The sequence below is a fragment of the Schistocerca nitens genome, chromosome 8, assembly GCF_023898315.1.
Source record: "Schistocerca nitens isolate TAMUIC-IGC-003100 chromosome 8, iqSchNite1.1, whole genome shotgun sequence".
Taxonomy (NCBI): domain Eukaryota; kingdom Metazoa; phylum Arthropoda; class Insecta; order Orthoptera; family Acrididae; genus Schistocerca; species Schistocerca nitens.
In genome coordinates this window covers 122,995,776-123,011,658 of record NC_064621.1, presented here as the reverse complement: position 1 = coordinate 123,011,658, position 15,883 = coordinate 122,995,776, and the positions used below count along the sequence as shown (strand labels likewise).

The following is a 15,883-nucleotide window of genomic DNA, read 5'->3' as shown; positions in this document are numbered from 1 at the left end:
AAACTAATACAGGCCACAAAATGAATATTATAACTGTTCCATTCGTATACTTTTTGTGGACATAAGTCACTCACCATATGCCAGTTATGTTATGGGACAAATCCGACATTTGGTATCAGTAGGTTTGTGTGACCCAGTGAATTTCCAGCAATGAATGTGAGAGGAGGAGGAGGGATAGGGGAAGAGAAATGTGGTGATAATACACAGCATGAGTAATGAAGAGAGTGCCACAACTGGATGAGAAATGAAGAGTGGAATATATGAAGATGTTAACAGTGTCTTCACATTTTGACAGAAAGAAAAACTGGCCGTATTTCTACAGGGAAAAAGTTTGAGGTTGCCAAGATGAAGCACTACAGTTTTTTCCTTAAAAGCATAGATTTAGCTCAGACTGCAGGGCAGCTTTTTGGAAGAGGCGAACAGCAACAACAGGAAGAGATGACAGGTACTCAACCTCTGATGCGAGATACTGGGATGCATGTGTATTGAGGAGCTGACGAAGTAGACATATTGCGCAACAGTCTCACTACTCTTCTGGCCACATCTGTCCCCACTGAGTGTGTGAAGCACTGACACGATCAGATAGACAAGTGTTACAAGTGTAACACCCTCAAGTATTCATGATTAATTCTAACCGTCTGCAGTTTCCACTGCTCGTGCCATGTCAGGTTAACATGTCAATACTGGAGATTTGCCAGAATGAATGTTTGCACAAGTTTCCATTTCAAATGTTATTAGAATACATTCCACAACTAATGGAGAAGTAGAGGTAAGTGGAAGTCTTCCTGCAGTACTTCCTGCCCAGTTGAAGTGACCACCCAAAGTTACACCACTTCGTGAGAAAGTGCTTTTAACAAGTGATTTTATTCCTACAAGCAACATACTACTGTCTCTTTACTCAGGTAGCTTTCAAATCATTTCAACACATTGTCTGATAATTTCAGATGTTACATTGATCTGAGCTGTATAGCAAAGTTAATGAGTTTATGTGCTTTGCTAAAATCTGGCAGAGTCAATACTGTGACTTCGAGGTTATTTGTGACATATTTCGTGTGATTAGTTACAATAATAAATGCAGAGTCTGTACTATGATATTTTGGTGTTGACAAAAACCAGACTAATAATTGTCAGAGAAGTTGGATTTGTGTAACTATTCAGTCAGTCAACTATGAAAAATATATTCTGTGGTCTCTGGATTTGACAGTTAGTATGCTAATTTTCTGGAAATCGAAAGCTGATCATGGACTTTCATTCTTTCCCATTGAGTGTTTTCCATGCTGATCAAGTTGTTGCCTGTTGCTTCAGAAGAGAGTTTTATGATTGTTTTTCTTATTGTGTTTATTTTAATATGCTTTAGTTAGAAAATGTCAGGGTTAGTTCAGTGTTCTGTGATTCTTGTGTGTGATAATTCTTTGCAGCATGGGGGGTGACTTGAGCAGAAAAAAAATTATACAATGTGTCAACTGGGACCTGAATAACAGTTCCTGATTTAGTCTTTTCTATGGAGATTTTTCGGCAGAATCATAGGGCTCTTTTCCCTGCTCACAATAAATTGAGCTTGCCTAATTTTGGCGTTTTGAATGTATTGCTTTACCCTATTTTGCAGCTTCCAGTATTCTTCATAGCATTTGATCTTTGAATTTGAATGTAACATCTGTGACCAGCATCCCTGTTGTTCATCATTTGCCATAATACAGGTGTCGATCAAGAGTAGGGGTTTTTGTTACTTCTGTTACGTGTATGGGAACACGTTTGTCACAGAGTGTTTAACAGTAAGTTCATGCATTTTGCCATCTATTGTGAGCTCTCTGATTGTTTGATGCAATTGAATTTCTCAACAGTCCACCTTTGGAGCATCACAATCTATATCATCAATGTTTCAGCTAGTTATGTGATGCAATTTGAGCTCTAGAAGATGTAAGACTAGACTATGAACATTACACGATGTAGTGAGAGGCTCAGAGCCAAAGTATGACGGACGTTTTTTACTTCACCATCTTTTTCATTGTAGCTACATTTATAAGAGTGTAAATGTGCCATTAGGGTTGGAATGGAAGAATACTAATGTTCCTAAAATAAACAATTTTCTTAAGTTTATTGTGGGGGAAGTGTGTCTCAACAAGTCTGTTCATCCTCCCATCACTGACATACTCATATTGACACTGAAGTGAATGTAATTCTGACTAGAAGGAAGTCATCGTGCTGATTTTTAGAGGCTTTTACACAAAAAATGCTTCTGGCTCTGTAGACATTTTTGATGAACATGATTTCTGACCATCTTTCTTCATTGTGGTTCAACATTCTTTGAGATGAGAACGTACGAGCTGGTCACAGCAGGCAGTTTGACAAACTTGCACCTGTGGTGAAGGTCACTGACCCATATTTCTCATAAGCAGTATAACTCACGAACAACCGGAATTTTCTGCATCTGAGGAGGTACCTGCACATGGACACTGAAGGAGAGTACATCACAGAGTTTTAGTTTTCTGAGATTACATACATTTGGTAGTAGAGAGAAATAGGGCTGAGATAGTGATGAGTTTGAAACAGTTTACCCCGTATTCTGAAATGATGATAGCGAGGGAGTAGAAAGTATAAAATGTAACATTGGAAGGTCATACAGTTGAGAGCAGTAAGAGGAAAGGGATGATTTGCTGGGCTGATAACCCCCCCCCCCCCCCCCAAAAAAAATAAATAAATAAATAAACATATTAACTATGAGACTGTCATTTGAAGACATAAATAAATTTTAAAAAATGCAATGATGATGATTGTGTTCTTTATGTCAGAGTGGACCAGTTCCAATGTACTTGGAACTGTAATCTCATCTTCCTCCAGGGGCTGGACCACTACTATATGCATTATTGTTAGCCTAGTGGTTTACCATTTCTACCAATGTAAGTATCGGTGGAACACAAAAAAATAGCACTATCACAAAGGACACTACTGTTGACACAAGATCAACTTGTACTAAATAATGACACTCTAGGAAACATCTTTCATATGAGAAAAAAATTTGTGAGCCAAACTAAACACGTCATTTTCCAAATACTATTTTTCACATCAGAAATAAGATTTTGGCAAAATTCCACATGAAAAGTCATTTAATGTTATTGAGAATTCATTTGTACTGCCCATATGAATGCTGATGTTATTACAGTTGCCACAGCAGAGGCAGACACTGAAATAGCACTTTCAGTATTCACATGGACTGAGTCTTGATAAATCTTTTAAGAAGTGTGACATGTAATGATGAAATCAGCTAATATTCCATATAATATCTTGATTTTCATTGATGCCTATCAAGCGTTATCTTGGGGTGTTTAAGAGCAGCTGCTTCAGATGTTTGTCACAATATCTGTCTTATTAGCAGATAGCACTTCATCAGTGTGTGATGTTAAATTTATCTTCTTGTATGCAGTCATAAATCTTTTATTTAGCACTGGTTTTATAAATTGCAGACACCTGTCAGCTGATTTTCTGTATTTCAATGATCTGATGTTCAGGAGACCTGTTTGTGATTTCATTGTGAGATTGCAGTCTCTGTATATGAAACATGTTTCATATGGATGATGTGTAAACAAATATGACTTACTTGATTGGTTCAAGAGTGTTAGATGTGTCTGTGTAAACAATGAAATAATAGTTTGACTTGTCATTGATGCTTCCTATATACTGTTAAGCATACATAAGATTATATTCCTCTCAAATTTTGCTAGTTAAAAGTTCTGTTTGCTATTCTATTTTTTCCAGGTGTTCTCTTTGTGTTTGTGAAAATCTTATAAAAACATATGAGACTAAATTATTTGCTGTCCATACAAAAGATGAAAGACACTCATTGGTTGGACAATGCCTTGTTCTTGGCAAGGCAGTACAAACTTCATGGCAGTGGTCTCAAATGGAGCAAGTATTGAGATGTAAGGCATCTAAGAATTATTCACCAGCATGCCACCATATTCAAGCATCAGTGTATAAGTTGTATTTCATGTTCTAATGGTGTTGGAATATGCATGATTACTATGTAACATTTAATAGACTGTTAGATCACTGCTAAGTTATCAGATTTCCTTGTGAGTAGCAGTATAAGAAGGCAAATTTCATTGAGAAATATATAAAATTAAAAGGAGACAGATTGTTGATTTTCAAGTAATGCGACATGAAGTACAGCTGACTGCCACATTAGCAACAGCTGCAGAGTCCACTTGTCATCCACTGCTGGGTAAAAGCCTCCCCCAGGCTCCCTCCATCAGTTGTGGTGTCCAGCTGTCTCTCCTCATGTCATTTACCCACCATCATTAGCTCATTGCCTTATACTTTCCTTATTTCTTGGAATCCAGCAAGTGATTTCTTTGGTCCATATTAAGGTACATTTCATATCCACAGCCATTTCTTTTTCAGTATGTCAGAACTGCAGCCCCTTTACCTAGAGTGTGGCTTCAGAGGCTGTCAAGTCAGTGTTTCCATGGGTAATATATTTTCTCACACTTCAATACTGACATTGGTGAAGTTTCTTGAGATTGAAAACAATCAAAATAGTTGTCTGATGATTTTTTTCGCCCTTCTCGTGTGCGTTGTTCTGAGCTCTCTGCACCACCTGAGCTTTTCAGGGATGCAACAACTCTTGCATCTGCTTCCTCAGAAGTTGGTGGATCTACATGCATTATCTTCATGTGAAGATGTGTGTGGTATTGTGAACCTTACATTAAATTCTGTATAAAAAGATGCTAATAGTAGCTTTCTTTTGCCATTAGGAAACAGTGTCATTGCAAAACTTTTTGTAGTGCTGAAATATCTTTGCCAAAGTGAAATTCAAGTCCTAGTATTTGGTGTATTCATTATTCTTCCTGTTAATGGCTAGTGTAGTATGGTCATAATTTAATGTGTTGTAATATATGGCATTGTGTTACCTCTCTTATATTAGGGGGAAATATCAGTACCACAGTCAGTCCTTTTTCTTCAGATCAGTGTCTACTCATTTATTTCATGTGAGTATATCGGGGTTTTTAATAAATACTGACAAATACTATGTTTCCCAGCATAAAGCTCTGTACAGAAACGTTAGAAATAATTCCATCTTCTTTGTTTCTAACCATATCCCCAGTCTTCCCACATTGTAAATGAAAGAGATATGAAGACAACAGTCTCTTAGCTTCCAAAAGTCCACAAAAAATTCCGTTCCTTTCCCCTCACTAATATTTTTCTGGCATTTTTGTCTACTACTGATTATATGTTTATCCAGTTCTCTGTATGAAAAATGCGTAATTCTCCTCTGTTTCTTCTAATATTTGCTGTCATTCTCTTCCATCTTTAATGCATTTTAGCCACTTCACCTGAACACTGTAAGTTTTGTCTGGATTCATGTGCAGAAGTGTGAACAAATGTTCTTTGTGGACTGTGCTAATGACTGTCATATGATCCTAAAGAATCGTCTGTGCCAGAGGGGTAGTAAATTCTGTTTTCATCAGTGGTATCTACAAAAGGAATTTATATATCTCTGAACCTACATCTTTTTTACTAAAACAAATTAAAACTGTCTAATATCTTAACTGCAGTACATTATATATTGAATATCAGTGCTAGGTTAACACAGCAGTTACCTAAATTGGATAGAATAAGCAGCAAAATCAAAATGAATGAAAAACTTGTTGATACAAGAGTTTGTGCTCCATGAGGAGCTTAACAAATCTAGTCTTTTGCGTGGTATAGTTATAATGCAATACATTTTGTCATTTTTAAAGGGGTTCTTTAGAATTAAGTGAATTCTATGTTATATTTAATAAGGAATGTAAGAGTATTATCAGATATGTGACGGGGTAATCTGGTGGTAAATAAGCTACTCAGAAATATATGCTGTCGGGTCACAAGAATATGGTATTGGCTGGTGTACAGCCTATTAAAAATAATTGAAAGGATGTCTCTTCGGAATAGGAAAGGTCTTATTTGTAAAGCACCTTTTTAGACTGGGCTTTGAAAGGGGAAAAAATTTAAAAATTTGTAAATATGGACAGTGCAAAGTATGACAGTAATTCCAGAAGAGAAGTCCAAATGAATTCCAGTGTATTTTCCTTGTATTTCGAAACAAAACAAAATCAGAATTTTGTTTCCAAAAAATTTTGTGTTTGTTTGTTCACTCCTTTCAGCAATGCTAAGCAAAATAGGCAAAATTGAAATGTTCTTTGCTGCTCACAAAAACAGAACAATTACTTTACCTTAACATTCCAGAGCAGCATTAGAACTAAATTTTCCCACATCAGTCAGGGTCAACAACTGACTAAAAAAAGGGGTGGGGGAAAACACCATCCTCTCCGGGTGCCTTTCCTCTTCTTCTTCTTCTTCTTCTTCTTCTTCTTCTTCTTAAGCGGAATGACATCCAACTTGTATACCTCATTTGGAAATTCAATATTTTCGTTATCGAGTATCTGTTTCAGAGTGAGCTATTGCTCTTTACAAACAGTTGAAGAGAATTTTTGTACAGCCATCTTTGTGTTGCTAGCTAGTATGATATCTTTTGGATGTGTTGTCTGTCTGGTATAAATTTCCATTTTGCTTTCTTCACTCTAATTGTTTTCATTTTTTACAAAATTTTCTTTGAAACCACTATTGTCCATAGGAATACAATTCTGAATATTTTTTTTAAAATTCAGATACTCTGTTTTGTACTCATTGTTGTTCACTTGAAACTCTTGCCTTCTCTTTAAATATTATCTTGCTCCATTTGGTATCTATATTTTTGTTAGCATTTTCGAATGTGCAACGTATCTGTTAAATAACTGCCTTTTTCGTCTGTGTCCATATAACCTTCATTTTCTGGGTATGTTGCATATGTTACTTAATTTAATCCGACATATCTGCCAAGACTTAAATAAACCCTCATGATCTGCATTTCTGACTTCCTGTCAGATCTGTCTATTCCTTTGTAATTCCACTTTATTAGTTTAGTCACTAGAAATTCTATTTTATTTTAGGACCATGACATTCTGTACATTTTCTGCTGTTTGATAAAATGTAGTCCCCTTCATTGTTAATAACTCAAAATCCTAATTAAGAGGGATTCACCTTTTTGGGGAGGAAGAAGGCAGAGATATCACATTAGCTGAGTATTTCCTTTCCAGTCCAGAGATATACTGCCCACCTTGTATGTGATATTCAATAAGCCAAATGTGCCTCCCAGCTAGTGCCAAATGTTCCACATCTCGAGGGGTGCAGTCTTTGCTGGCCAGGTACGAGTCCGGTGAACACAGAGCTCTGGAGTCAAGTTGGGATCTGGTCTGGTGAGCACCACAAGCCTGCCACACATGCAAAATCTGTGCACAGCATAGTGTGGCAGTGGATTGTTGTGTAATGAGGAACAGGATTCTTGATTTAACTGCCCAGATCATAAGCACAGTAAAAATCTTCATTAAAAATAAATAAAAAACAACTTAATAGTGAGGTGAGGGGGTAGTTTACTGTTGAGACAAAACAGTGTTTGCAGTCAACCTCTGGGCATCTGATACAGTCTTGTTATATAAGGCTTACCAAGGCAAGTGGGGCTCTGCCTGGAGAGACAATTATTTCACTAGCTACTTGTGAGATGACTGTGGATCATGCAACTGCTGCAAACACCACTAGCTGCTCGGGTAGACCACAGAGGTTGTTGAAGGCACTGTGGAGGCTTATCTTCCTGACGGTCTGAGTAAAATTAGTGACTGGGCTAAATGTCGTCATTGATGCAAAAAATGAAAGAACGTGTATCTGAAAAAGTTTACCCTCTAGTAATCATAAAGTTTTAGAAGGGCTTGCTCGTAGCCTAAAATATGTAAAACAATTTTTAAATGGAACCCTGTGAGTTGAGACTAATAGTTCAAATCAGGTGGAACAAAAAAGGACATTAGAAAAATGGGGTGAGTTCGATGTAAGAGTTGAAACACACAACTTTCTCAACTCGAGTGACAATGTAGTTGTGTCACAATACCTTGGAAAGGGATATCTCACATCTGTATAGTAGTGTGCAGATAAGGAGGCAGGTGGTGTGTGGGGATGCACAGTGTCAATTGTTGCACGTTACACTCCAGCCAGTTGCGTCATTCTGACAAACCTGTGTGTTGATCCAGTGTGGCGCTTACCACCACAGCTTTGCCAATTGCAGGACAGGCAACAGATGTAGTGTGAGGTGTGGGAGAGAGACAGGGAGCATGCTGGTGACGCCACAGAGCATTCTCTGAGTAGAAGGGATCAGGAAGCTGCCACCTAAGTTGCACAGCACTGTAGCAGAAATTGTGTTCCACATTGTCAGCTCGTACACAGTTTTCTCCTATGGCAGGAGGACCAATCATTATGTGAAATGTGTGAAACACAGGTATCCAAGTAGCATAATTTAATTTTGTGTGTTTTGTTTTCTGAACTGAGGATTGGTCTGCGTCTTCAACAGGACCTGCCCTCTATTTTACAAGGCAATGAGAAGAGTGTGGTACAGGTTTTAGGATTTAGCATTTTTTCTAGCCTTCTCCTTAATACAGTGGAAGGTAGCATTTAGCATGTTACAAAGTGGTTGTGTGCTAATCGGTGATCACTGGGTTGCACTCAGTATCTTGTCGGTGGAAGTTCAACTATAGTTCAATTCTTTTATCTTGGCAGTTCGCGCATGCCCGCCCAGACGCGGGAGATTGCTGTGTTGCCAGTTGCACGCCCAAGAGAAGCAGCGCCATAGTATAGCATTGTTCGCAAACTTACGTTTAGGGGGGAGCGCACAGTTTATGAAGTAAAGCCACAATGGCCGCATTAACTCTTTCACTGCTACAGAGACCTGCTACCCGCATTCCGTGCTGTGCGGGATTTTGTCATGGCCGCAGTGCTCACCTGTGCAGGCACATGGTGTTTTGACTGCTTTGACACACTTTATCATTCGATTTCACAAAAACTATTTGGCCCAAAAATTTGATTTTTACACATATTCTTGACTGATACCTTCCCCCCATAAATGACTCAATTTTGTTTCGATGTTCAGCACAGTTATTGTGCAGCATTAGATGTAGTAAACCATTGCATGAAATTTTGAAGAGTTTGCAGAGGTAAAAGTCTATAGTGTATACTTTCCATATGGTCGATTTTAGTTGCCACTAGAATTTTCAAAAAATTACATTCAAACGAATAAAATTCATGAAGTAAGATACTTCGATATTGTTTTTAAATAAAGAAAATATTAAGCACCGCACAAGGTTTGAACTCGGAACCTTTCGTTTAGCAGCCAAACACTTTAACCATTACGCTAACGTAACTCGTCGTTCAGTAGATCTCCCGGAGGACTTTAAAATGTCACGCAAAATACCGACAAACACTGTTGGTATGACTATGAATTACGTTTCGTCGAAGTACAGTAGGAAATAAACAATTACCGCTGTCCCTTATTGCGAAAAAGTGGTTAATGAGAATGATACAAACAGCTTTCCTTGCTATCGCCTGAATTAGGAGGCTTATTGCTTGTTTGGTTTAATTAATTAATAAAATATGAAGCAATTGGTATAAAGAATGCTTTTTCCAAACTTTCTATAAAAGAAAGTATGCTATCAAGACATTGCTTTTGTTCAATTACTTTATTTATGACAGAACGTTTCTGAAACTGAAGACACTCACCCGTGCTCAGCACTGCAGTCGAGCTCTGGCAACATCATTCTCTGTTCATTGGCTGACTGTGTTTTGTGACGTCAGATGCGCAGAACCAACCTAAACTCGGCCGCCATCATAAATGATGCACACTTTAATTGCTGTAAACTGGTTTTGTGATATTTCTCAAATAATGTACACAACACAGTTTTTGATTACTGTCACTGCTTTGTACATTTTCAATACTCACAGTAATATGATGATCATTCTCAGTTCTTATTTAGTATTGTAACCACAGGTAGTCACCTCCAAAAAAGTCTGACCGTGACTAAATGTTTACAGTGCACTTTCACATATGGGGTCTCACAGTTGGCTTTAGAGTACACACTCACTGGACACAATAAACTTATTGAAATAAACCAGTGTCCATGCTGTTAACACTAAAATACTCAGACACAACTTGAATAAAAGTTACCTACAGATTGACTCTGAGAAGTTCATAAAACATAAGCCATTATAAAAAAAAAAGAGTTGCTTATTAAATGCTATCCACAATTTTTTTAATACATTTGTGTTGCGCATACTAATACTAGAAATAAATTAAAGATTCTTGGGCAGAGTGAGTTATTTAAAGACATGCATCTGAATATTTTATGATCTCAGGAAATATATATTTGTTAAGAGAAATGTATGGTTGAAATTTACAAGAGTGAATGAGCTGTATGCTCAGGCAATAATTGGGTTTACATTATAAGTGATTAATTAGCAGTATAAGAGAGATTCAAGTACTATTTTGTATTCGTACTCTGAGAACTCCCTATTTACTAGTACAGTTGCCATATTTGAAGTTACATTAAATTGTACAAATATTTAATTAGTGGCTCAAAAATTAATGAAGAGTGTCATTCAGACCAGAAAAAATTGTGCAACGAAAGTATAATGCCGCACGGGATTAGCCGAGCAGTCTTAGCCGAGCAGTCTTAAGGCACTGCAGTCATGGACTGTGTGGCTGGTCCTGGCAGAGGTTCGAGTCCTCCCTCGGGCATGAGTGTGTATGTGTTTGTCCTTAGGATAATTTAGGTTAAGTTGTGTTATAACATCAAGTTTAACAAATATATTTCAGAACGACACAACACATATAAGTCACAGAGTAAGTTGACAAGCAAGACCTGTGTACACGTTAGCATTCGAATGAGCACTGAGTCCCAGTCTAGCGGCCGCTGCTCAGCTGGCCGCTTAGGTGGTGCAGCTGCTGCATGGCTGGCAGACAGCACCGCACGTAGAGGACGCACGTAATTGCGCGGCGATGCTTTGAATGATCGGCGAGTCACAACACTTTTCCCCCCTTTGAAATTGTTGCACTGGTCTTGATGGAGGTGTCCTGGAGATGGCTAATGTCCATGGGCGTAGTTTGACTCGCCGTAAAGTCTCGAGGAGGAGGCTTCCCGTACGGACAGAAGTGTCCCCGATGATAACGGGTCGAGATGACAGGAGACGTAGGGGTCGAATCTGCTGGGGCCACATGCGCCAATCTGCCCATTGCGGCAAGTCCAGTTGATATGACAGGAGACATGGGCGATGTGTCGGCGTCCGTTGGAGGAGGAGGCGAGTAGTTTTGCTCTGACAGAGAATGGTCATCCGGTTCCTGCATGGGCACTTCTCCTGGTGGCGTCCGTTCTGGTGCTGGCATCGCGATGACGGTGAGAGGGCTGCATTGTGAGTATTGAGAGATGCCAAGATCCCGAGTGTCAGGTAGTGCCAAAGGTGGTGTAGCGGCATTCGGAACAGGTGTTGCTGGCACACGAGGCCGAAGCTGGTCCGAATGACGCACTGCAACACCCGTGTCCATCTGGATTTCATACAGGCATCTGCCACGTTGTCTTAAGATGTGGCCCAGGCTCCATTTTGGCCGCCTGCCATATCCCCGTACCCAGACAAGGTCGTCGGCGGTGAACCGGCCAAGTGAAGGCACCCGCGGCCGTGAGGTGGAAGGCCGCAGAAAATGAAGTAGCGTGCAGGGCTGTCGGCCATGTAAGAGCTCAGCCGGGCTGTGGTCGCCCATGGGGGTGAAACGGTAAGACGCCAGAAACTGGAGAAGCGCATCATCAGCAGTGGAAGAAGTCAGAAGTTTCCGCATCTGTGCCTCAAATGTGCGGACCAGTCGTTCAGCCTCACCGTTGGATTGTGGATGGAACGGCGGGGCCATGACATGCATAACGCCATGACGAGCACAAAAATCCGCAAATTCGGAAGAGGCAAATTGCGGACCATTATCAGTAACAAGAGTAGAGGGGAGGCCTTCCAAAGAAAAAATGTGGGCGAGAGCACTGGTGGTTGCCACGGTGGTAGGCGACGTGCAACAGACAATGAAAGGAAAGTTAGAGTAGGCGTCAATTACGAGCAGCCAATAAGTACCTAAAAAGGGTCCCGCAAAGTCAGCATGAATGCGCTCCCAGGGCTTTTCAGGCGGAGGCCACGGTGACAAAGATGACTTCGGGGCAGCGGCCTGTGACGCACAAGGGCCGCAGGCAGCAACCATGTGTGCTATTTCAGAGTCAATGCCAGGGCAGTACACATGACGCCACGCCAGAGATTTTGTGCGAGACACACCCCAGTGCCCTTGGTGAAGGAGGTGCAAGACCGAAGCACGCAAAGACACAGGTACCACAACACGCGGCGAAGCATTGTCAGTGGAGAGGAGGATTACACCATCCCTAGTTGTGAGGCGGTAGCGCAAAGCGTAGTAGTTCCGCAATGGATCAGAAGTCTTAGCGGACGGGCGATCTGGCCAACGCTTCTGAATGCAGCGTAAAACCCAGGAGAGGGTAGGGTCAGAACTCGTAGCAGCCGCCAGCCTGTCCCCAGTGATGGGGAACCCGTCCACAACCCGCTGCTCGGCAACATCCAGGTGGAAACACAAAAGTTCGTCCCTATCGAATGCCTGATCAGGACCCATGGGAAGGCGAGACAGAGCATCAGCATTTGCATGTTAAGCCGTTGAGAGAAAAACACCAAACTTATGAAGAGCATAAATAATGGCCAAAGCTTCTTTTTCAATTTGAGAATACTTTTGTTGGGGATCCGTGAGCATTTTGGAGGCATAAGCAATGGGTTCCGAACTGTCAGAAAAACGGTGTGCAAGGACTGCACCGACCCCGTATTGAGAGGCGTCTGTGGCAAGAACAGGATGTTGGCCAGGTCGATAAGTAACCAGGCACGGGGCCTGTTTCAGCATAGTCTTCAATTTCTGGAAAGCCGCATGACGCGGACCAGTGAAAAGGCACGTTTTTATGCAACAGGCGATGCAACGGCTGAGCCACCGAAGCCGCAGACGGTAAAAACTTGTGATAGTATGCTATTTTCCCCAAGAAGGCCTGCAGTTCCTTAACAGATGTAGGGCGAGGAAGGGCATCGATCGCAGCAACAGTTTGCTGAAGCGGACGAATACCATCCCGAGAGAGTTGAAACCCCAAGTATGTGATGGATGCCTGAAAAAATTGTGATTTCTGAAGGTTACACTTAAGACCGGCAGTCTGTAAGACATGAAAAAGTGTGCGGAGATTTTGAAGATGTTCTTTAATGGTGGAGCCAGTGACAACAATGTCGCCCATGTAATTGATACACCCAGGGACAGGGAGCAATAATTGTTCCAAGAATCGCTGAAAGAGAGCAGGGGCACTAGCAACCCAAAATGGCAAGTGTTGGTATTGATAGAGGCCGAAAGGCGTGTTAAGGACCAGAAACTGCCGGGAAGCAGCGTCGAGAGGAAGTTGATGATAAGCTTCTGACAGGTCAATTTTAGAAAAATACTGCCGTCCAGCAAGTTTAGTGAACAGTTCTTCAGGACGGGGCATAGGGTAAGTGTCAATGAGGCATTGAGCATTTACAGTGACTTTGAAATCGCCACAGAGACGAATATCACCATTTGGCTTAGCAACGACAACGACAGGAGAGGACCACTCACTGGAAGTGACAGGAAGCAAGACCCCTGAAGTAGTGAGACGATCCAACTCCCGTTTTACCCAATCATGAAGGGCCACAGGAATGGGACGAGCCCGAAAAAACGTAGGCCAAGCAGTGGGTTTGAGCGTGATATGAGCTTCAAAGTCGTTCGCACGACCTAACCCAGGAGAAAAAAGGGACGAAAATGTCGTCGACAAGGAATCCAGTTGAGCATAAGGAATAGCATCAGAGACAATATTGACAGAGTCATCTATGGAGAAACCAAAAATGCGAAAGGCATCGAAACCAAAAAGATTTTCTGCGTTGCTCTGGTAGACCACAAATATGGGAACAGTGCAAACGACGGATTTGTAAGATACCTCAGTATTAAACTGTCCCAAGAGAGAAATCTTCTGTTTATTGTACGTCCATTATTGCCGAGTGACAGGTGACAGGAGTGGAGAACCCAACTGAAGATATGTCTGAGAATTAATTATAGTGGCAGCAGAACCGGTATCCACTTGCATGCGAACATCTCGACCAAGGATTTGGACACTGAGGAATAACTTCCCTGAAAGGGAAGAAGTGCAATTGACAGACAACACAGAACCAGAATCAGCGTCATGTTCATGAACATCATGTATGCGGTCGGATTTGCAAACGGAAGACACATGACCTTTCTTTTTGCAATTGTGACACACACAGCCCAACGTTGGGGACAATCCTCGCATGAATGTTTCGTAAAACACCGCGGACATGAAGGAAGTTGCCGGGGGGTTTTGCTGCAGTTTCTTAGCGGGTTGTTTACGGCTAGGCTGAGGCTGCGGCCACGTCAGCCGGCGGGGACGTGCCGCACGCGTCGTCAACAGCGCACAGAGGTTGTATTTCCCCGACATCACCCCACGCCTCTATTTGCGCCCCAGCGGCACGAGAAATTTCAAAAGACTGCGCAATGGAGAGAACTTCATCTAGAGTCGGATTCGCCAACTGAAGGGCACGTTGCTGAACTTCTTTGTCGGGTGCCAATCGGATAATAGCATCCCATACCATGGAATCGGCATAGGATTCTTTGTGAACATCAGTAACAAATTGACACTTTCGACTGAGGCCGTGAAGTTCAGCAGCCCAAGCGCAATAGGATTGATGTGGCTGTTTTTGACAACGATAAAAGGCAACACGAGAGGCTACCACATGCGTTTGCTTTTGAAAATAGACAGACAGAAGTGAGCACATTTCAGCAAAGGACAAAGATGCAGGATCCTTCAAAGGAACCAATTGCGACAACAACCGATACATTTGAGGTGAAATCCAGGAAAGGAACAGAGACTTACACGGTTGTTCGTCCGTGACATGAAATGCCAAGAAGTGCTGTCGAAGACATTTTTCATAATCAGACCAGTCTTCTGCCATCTCGTCAAAAGGACATCTCGTCAAAAGGAGGTACAGCCAACGACGAGAAACGCCCCGCATTTGACGCCGCGACGAAATCGCGAATCGCCGCTGTTAGAAGCGTTTGCTGTTCAAGGAGATTTTGCAATAGTTGCTCGACAGTAGCCATGGAACCCTGTGGGTGAAAAGGAAAAATCTCATCCTCGTCGCCAATTGTTATAATGTCAAGTTTAACAAATATATTTCAGAACGACACAACACATATGAGTCACAGAGTAAGTTGACAAGCAAGACATGTGTACACGTTAGCATTCGAATGAGCACTGAGTCCCAGTCTAGCGGCCGCTGCTCGGCTGGCCGCTTAGGTGGCGCAGCTGCTGTATGGCTGGCAGACAGCGCCACATGTAGAGGATGCGCGTAATTGCGCGGTGGCACTTTGAATGATCAGCGAGTCACAACAAGTTGGGTGTAAGCTTAGGGACTGATGACCTTAGCAGTTAAGTCCCATAAGATTTCACACACATTTTTTTGAAAGTATAATGTCAATCTTGGGAATCTAACAGGTATAGTATCTCAAAAGGCAAAATTAATTTTGAGTATGTCCGAACTAGTTATGATTTTCTGCTAATTTAATTAGTTTCGAGAAAATTGAAATGTGTTCTTAAAGTCTATATTCCAGTCTTTCTAATAGTATGTGTCAAAATGCCAAAAACGACTGATTAACTCGTCCAAAATTCATTGTTATGTGCTGTAGTAAAAATTTCATTTAATTGTTACTTTTAATTTACATGGTTTCAAGAAGAACTAAACATATTATTATAATCAGCAAATTGACAATTAACGCCTGAATAATGAAGTTGCATGAGAGATGGTCTGAATAACATTTTTACCATTTGTGCATGCACTATATACAAGGTGTTCATTTTAACTGATGACATTGAAATATCTCAAAAACTACACATCGGATCAA

At 41.2% G+C, this 15,883-nt stretch overlaps 1 protein-coding gene across 1 annotated transcript in view; it reads left to right on the top strand.

Moving 5' to 3' along the window:
- The window catches only part of LOC126198865 (E3 ubiquitin-protein ligase SHPRH), a 259,483-nt gene that overhangs the window by 186,065 nt on the left and 57,535 nt on the right, over positions 1–15,883 (top strand). The window contains exon 16 of the mRNA XM_049935462.1: positions 3,754–3,917. Coding sequence (XP_049791419.1) covers positions 3,754–3,917 — 164 coding nt within the window. The remainder of the gene's footprint in view (positions 1–3,753; positions 3,918–15,883) is intronic.